This window comes from Montipora foliosa, chromosome 3, assembly GCF_036669935.1.
Source record: "Montipora foliosa isolate CH-2021 chromosome 3, ASM3666993v2, whole genome shotgun sequence".
Taxonomy (NCBI): domain Eukaryota; kingdom Metazoa; phylum Cnidaria; class Anthozoa; order Scleractinia; family Acroporidae; genus Montipora; species Montipora foliosa.
Window position 1 is genome coordinate 70,794,088 of NC_090871.1, and position 5,077 is coordinate 70,799,164.

The window sequence follows — 5,077 nt, forward strand, 5'->3', positions numbered from 1 at the left end:
CGTGACTATTCCAATGCACTTTGTTATTAGCAAACGATAAAGTCTTCTGGACGTTCCTTCTTCATTTTAGCCCTTCCTTCATGGATCCTGATTGGTTTGGCTACGCTACTCCCGGGACATTGATAGTGTCATGGGCTGGTGCTTCCGGAAGAGTTTCACCCGATCCCCCTATGGGATTCAGTGGATCAGCTCCGGATAAGCCATTCGCCCAGATTGCCCCAGTTGGGTCACGTAGGTAAGTCTTGTGCTTCGTTTAAACAGCCCTTCCCATCGTTACGCAGTTTCTACGTTGGGTGAAACGTTAATGTTTTGAAAGTCAAATGAAAGCTACTAAGCCGTACTTTCCTGTGGTTGTATTAAGTGCATTTTGCAACTTAATGTCACTTTCAAGTCTGCCGATGAAACCCTTTTGTGTCCTTTTTGCTAAGGTGCTGACATATCGTGGCAAATTTTGGACCATGCTCCAGAACGCTTGTTGAGACCTGTGGAACATAACTCAGACCCTATTGATGCGTGTAGTGGCGGGGACGCTCCACCTGCCTATTTTTGAAACACTTCAAGTTCGCAAATCCAAATGGACTCCCCCAGAGGGACAATTTGCCTCTTTAGATTTTTTCGCCAAAAAATGCCGTCACGACATTCACAAACTTAAATTCAATCGCAACACTAAATTTTCCAACCTTTCCTCGGAAGAGTGGGCGGCGCTTAAAAATCTTAGTAAACGCAACGACATAGTTGTCAAATCGGCCGACAAAGGGGGCGCGGTAGTTGTTTGGCGGTCCGACCTTTACCAAAAAGAAGCTTTGCGGCAACTTTCGGATACCTCGTTTTATGCCAAAATCCCTAAAGATCTCACTTCCAAAAATCAAAAACTTGTCAAAGACACCATTCAAAATCTTATAGTTAATCAAGAATTACCGGACACTGCCACTAATCTCATCATCAACACCCCTAGAACTTCGTGCATTTACTTCTTGCCTAAAATTCACAAACCCAACAACCCAGGTCGCCCTATCGTTTCTGCCTGTAGTTGCCCCACCGAACTCATTTCTAGCTACTTAGACAGGATTAAAACAGTAAAAGCGAACGATAAAAACCGACGTTTCGGAGTAGTCATGACTCCATTATCAAGGTAAAAGTTTAAAACATGCAAATAACAGTATTTAAGCGATGTGGCGCGAAAATTAACATAATAGGTGCGAAGATTACACAAATACTTTCGCACGAATAGAGTCCGATTGCACGTTCAGGTTTGGCTTTAAAGTTCTTATATAAAGCATTTCATACAATAAGCAGTCAAATTTGTTCCTGCACTTCTTAAGAACTTCGAAGCATTTCAGTAGGTCCTGAGGGATCCTCCCGTGTACGTTCTTGCAATGTTTGGCAATGGCCGAGGACTGTTGTTTATGTCCTTTTACACGATTGTGTAAATGTCCGCGTGTGTATCCTATATAACCTGCATCGCACAGGTCACATTGGTATTTATAAACAACACACTGTTCATTTACGATCGATGGCTTTGCTTCTTTCACATTCAGTTCTTGATCAATTTTTCGGCTGACAAATACGGGCTGGATGTTGGTGTTCACTTTTAGGCTCAGATCCTTGAGTTGTCCTTTCACAAAATTTGCTGAGGTTTGGTCTTTAAATGGTAGAACCACTCGAATTGTGTCCGTCTCTTTAGTTGGTAATAATGGTCGCTGCTGGTCACAAACCTTTGAGTCAACGAAATTTTTGATGGCAGAGTCGATGAGGTGTTTGGGGTACTTTGAACGCGAGAATACTGTCTTCAATCGGTCACATTCGTCTGAGAAGTGTGACCAAGAGGAAGATAAACTATGTGCTCGACCCAGCATAGTTCGGAGTAAACCCTGTTTGTACCGATTGTCAACGTGACTTTGGTAATGTAAGAGGAGACTTGAATTCGTGGGTTTTACGTACACCTTTGTCTCTATGTGGGGCGATCGGTTCAGTAACTGGATGCCCAAATAAGGGAGCATGCCATTGCATTCGGTTTCCATCGTAAATTTTACGGAAGAATGTGCCTTGTTAAGCGTGTTCAGGAAGTTGGATGCTGTTGCGATATTTGGCATGATAGTAAGTGTATCATCAACGTACCTTCGATAGAAAGAAGGGAGTTTACCCTCTCGCTCGAGGTTTTCCTCAATTGAAGACATGAACACATTAGCTAGCAGGGGACCAAGGGGGGAACCCATGGCCACACCATCCGTCTGTTCGTAAAGTGCTCCATTATACTGGAAAAGTTGTCCTTTTGTAGCTACACTGAGAAGGTCAACAAGGTCCGTTTTGGTCAGGTTCAGGTCATAGGTTGAATTAAACCAGTCGTTGTCAAAAGCTCTGTTCGCGAGTATCATTTAAAGACCAAGCCTCAGCAAATTTTGTGAAAGGACAACTCAAGGATCTGAGCCTAAAAGTGAACACCAACATCCAGCCCGTATTTGTCAGCCGAAAAATTGATCAAGAACTGAATGTGAAAGAAGCAAAGCCATCGATCGTAAATGAACAGTGTGTTGTTTATAAATACCAATGTGACCTGTGCGATGCAGGTTATATAGGATACACACGCGGACATTTACACAATCGTGTAAAAGGACATAAACAACAGTCCTCGGCCATTGCCAAACATTGCAAGAACGTACACGGGAGGATCCCTCAGGACCTACTGAAATGCTTCGAAGTTCTTAAGAAGTGCAGGAACAAATTTGACTGCTTATTGTATGAAACTATAAAAGTTAGAGATAACAAGTTAAACCGACGTTTCGGAGTAGACATCACTCCATTATCAAGGTAAAAATGTTCTATGATGCTAAAATTACAGTATTAAAAACGATTGACGCTAAGAATTAACATAATAAGCACGTGCGAAATTGGCTATAAGAATACTTTAGCACGAATGGAATCCGATTGCACATTGAGGCTAGGCTTAAGTGTTCTTATAAATAACATTTCAAACACTAAGCAATCAAATTTGTTTTTACATTTTTTGAGCACCTCAAAGCGTTTAAGCAGGTCCCGAGGGATCGACCCGTGTGCGTTCTTATAGTGTCTGGCAATAGCCGAGGACTGTTGCTTATGTCCCTTTACACGATTGTGTAAATGTCCGCGTGTGTAGCCTACATAACCTTCATCACAAAGGTCACATTGAAATTTATATACAACACACTGCTGATTTATGATCGGCGGCTTTGCCTCTTTCACTTTCAGTTCCTGTTCAATTTTTCTGCTGGTAAATACAGGCTGGATGGTTTTGCTTACTTTCAGGCTCAAATCCTTAAGTTGTTTTTTTACAAATTCTGCTGAGTTTTGGTCTTTAAATGGCAAGACTACTCGAACCATGTTATCCGTCTCTTGGGCTGTTGATAAAGGTCGCGGTTGGTCGCAGACCTTTGAGTCAACAAAGCGTTTGATAGTGGAATTTACGAGTTGTTTCGGGTACTTTAGGCGTGAGAAAACTGACTTCAAACGGTCACATTCGTCTGAGAAGTGTGACCAAGAAGAAGATAAACGGTTTGCTCGATCGAGCATAGTTCTCAGCAAGCCATTCTTGTACCGATTGTCAACATTGCTCTGAAAATGCAGAAGGAGACCTGAATTCGTGGGTTTTACGTAGACCTTTGTCTCTATCCGGGGAGATCGATTCAGTAACTGAGTTCCCAGAAATGGCAACATACCATTGCTTTCAGTTTCCATGGTGAATTTTACGGATGAATGTGCAAGGTTTAATGTGTCTAGAAAGCTAGATGCTGCCGCCATATTCGGCATGATGGTCAGGGTGTCGTCTACATATCTTCGATAGAACGAAGGGAGTTTTCCTTGTCGTTCGAGGTTTTCTTCGATTGAGGTCATGAAAACATTAGCGAGCAAGGGGCCAAGGGGAGAACCCATGGCCACACCATCAGTCTGTTCATACAAGGCTCCATTGAATTGGAAAAGTTGTTCTTTTGTAGCTACTCTGAGAAGGTCAACAAGGTCCATTTTCGTCAAATTCAAGTCGTACGTTACGTTAAACCAATTGTTGGTGAAAGCTCTGTTCGCGAGTATCTCTATCGTTTCATCCAAGGGTACGTTTGTGAACAGGGAAGACACATCATACGAAACCAGAATGTCACCGTTTGCTATTTCCATGTTTTGAATTTCGTTCGTAAATTCAAATATGTCAGATATTGTGTACCGATTCAAAGACAAAGGCTTAAGTTTAGTGTCAAGCCATTTAGCCAGCGCGTAGTTGTATGTTTGCTTTGCTGATAGAATAGGGCGCATCGCTAAGTTCTCCTTGTGTGTCTTTGGTAAGCCATATAAATGGGCTAATCTGGAGCCTGTAGGGCACACAGTCTCCGCAATGGGCTTGGGCAGAATTCGACGGACAGTAGAGTCTAAATCTTTCTCTTTCTTTAGAAGAGGGTGGTAATAAGTTGGTGGTCTACCTCTACTTGGAGGCCTTTCCAGGGGAACAGGCCGAAATTTACTTGCGTTATTGATGGAAGCTTCAGATAATAGGCGTAAATATTCGGACTTGTCCATTACGACCACTCCCGAACCCTTATCTGGTTTGGTAATGATGATGTCGTCGCGACGCTTCAATTGTTCGATGGCAAGCAGGAGTGTCTTGGGAGGTTTGTGTACTTTGCGCTGGATGTAGTTCAGTACTACGGATCGTAGGGTTGCGGCCGCCAATTCTTTCAAATCATCACTTCCAAGATGAGGTTCAAGACACCAGTAAACCTTCTCGAAGCTTGCTTTCACTTCAATCGGTGACACACGTTGTGGAAAGGCGAATTTCAAACCCCGACATAAAACCAGTTTCTGGAAAAAAGAAAGTTCGTAGGACAGTTTTCTCACGCCTAAAGTACCCGAAACAACTCGTAAATTCCACTATCAAACGCTTTGTTGACTCAAAGGTCTGCGACCAACCGCGACCTTTATCAACAGCCCAAGAGACGGATAACATGGTTCGAGTAGTCTTGCCATTTAAAGACCAAAACTCAGCAGAATTTGTAAAAAACAACTTAAGGATTTGAGCCTGAAAGTAAGCAAAACCATCCAGCCTGTATTTACC

At 42.7% G+C, this 5,077-nt stretch overlaps 2 protein-coding genes across 2 annotated transcripts; both read right to left on the minus strand.

Moving 5' to 3' along the window:
- Positions 1-257: 257 nt before the first annotated feature.
- On the minus strand, positions 258-2,717 carry LOC137998147 (uncharacterized). Its single transcript, XM_068844581.1, has one exon. It carries the CDS (start codon positions 2,373-2,375, stop codon positions 1,206-1,208), a length of 1,170 nt encoding a protein of 389 aa, XP_068700682.1. The 5' UTR covers positions 2,376-2,717; the 3' UTR covers positions 258-1,205.
- Positions 2,718-2,753: 36 nt separating this feature from the next.
- LOC137996351 (uncharacterized) lies at positions 2,754-4,877 on the minus strand. The gene has a single exon (XM_068841749.1). The coding sequence runs from the start codon at positions 4,540-4,542 to the stop codon at positions 2,893-2,895; it is 1,650 nt and encodes a 549-aa protein (XP_068697850.1). The 5' UTR covers positions 4,543-4,877; the 3' UTR covers positions 2,754-2,892.
- Between the last annotated feature and the right edge of the window lie 200 nt (positions 4,878-5,077).

Bases quoted from the DNA above. Each gene is read 5' to 3' on its own strand.
- LOC137998147 (XM_068844581.1), bottom strand. From the start codon at position 2,375: ATGATACTCGCGAACAGAGCTTTTGACAACGACTGGTTTAATTCAACC.
- LOC137996351 (XM_068841749.1), bottom strand. From the start codon at position 4,542: ATGGACAAGTCCGAATATTTACGCCTATTATCTGAAGCTTCCATCAAT.